Source organism: Lupinus angustifolius, chromosome LG17 (genome assembly GCF_001865875.1).
Source record: "Lupinus angustifolius cultivar Tanjil chromosome LG17, LupAngTanjil_v1.0, whole genome shotgun sequence".
NCBI lineage: Eukaryota > Viridiplantae > Streptophyta > Magnoliopsida > Fabales > Fabaceae > Lupinus > Lupinus angustifolius.
Genome location: NC_032025.1, coordinates 15070307 through 15070788, shown reverse-complemented (window position 1 = coordinate 15070788; position 482 = coordinate 15070307). Strand labels below are relative to the sequence as shown.

The window sequence follows — 482 nt, the reverse complement described above, 5'->3', positions numbered from 1 at the left end:
ATTAAAGGTAAACCAAGATAAGCAAGTAAGTCATGATTGTGGCATTAACCATGTTAGCATGAACATTGATCAAGGGATATTTGCTTTTGACCGAGGTACTCTGACTCATGACCGAGGAAGCTTGGATCGTGACCGAGGAAGCTTGCATCGTGACCGAGGGAGCCTGGATCGTGACCTATGATGCTTGTCTCTAGAACTGACCCGTGACTTGGCCAGACTGACCATGGAAGTGATGCATCAGCCTTGGCTCACATGCATCACCCTGTCGCATTAGGCATGGCTAGTGGTGCATTAGGTGTGGCCAGTGGTTCATCAGACCTGGACTAGCACATTAGCTTGGCGTATTAGATATGGCATGCGCACATCTGGTTGACTCATCAATTCTGGCCTGAGGCCACGCACTAGATGCATCAGGTTTGGGCTAGACATACCAGCTTGGCACATCAGATATGGCCTAAGCACACCAGCCTAGCGCATCTGTT

General features: G+C 49.4%; 1 protein-coding gene across 1 annotated transcript in view; it reads left to right on the top strand.

The window, feature by feature from the left end:
• LOC109330914 (uncharacterized mitochondrial protein AtMg00810-like) overlaps positions 1-181 on the top strand; it is a 1439-nt gene extending 1258 nt beyond the window's left edge. The window contains exon 3 of the mRNA XM_019565181.1: positions 8-181. Within this exon, the coding sequence (XP_019420726.1) occupies positions 8-181 (174 nt within the window). The remainder of the gene's footprint in view (positions 1-7) is intronic.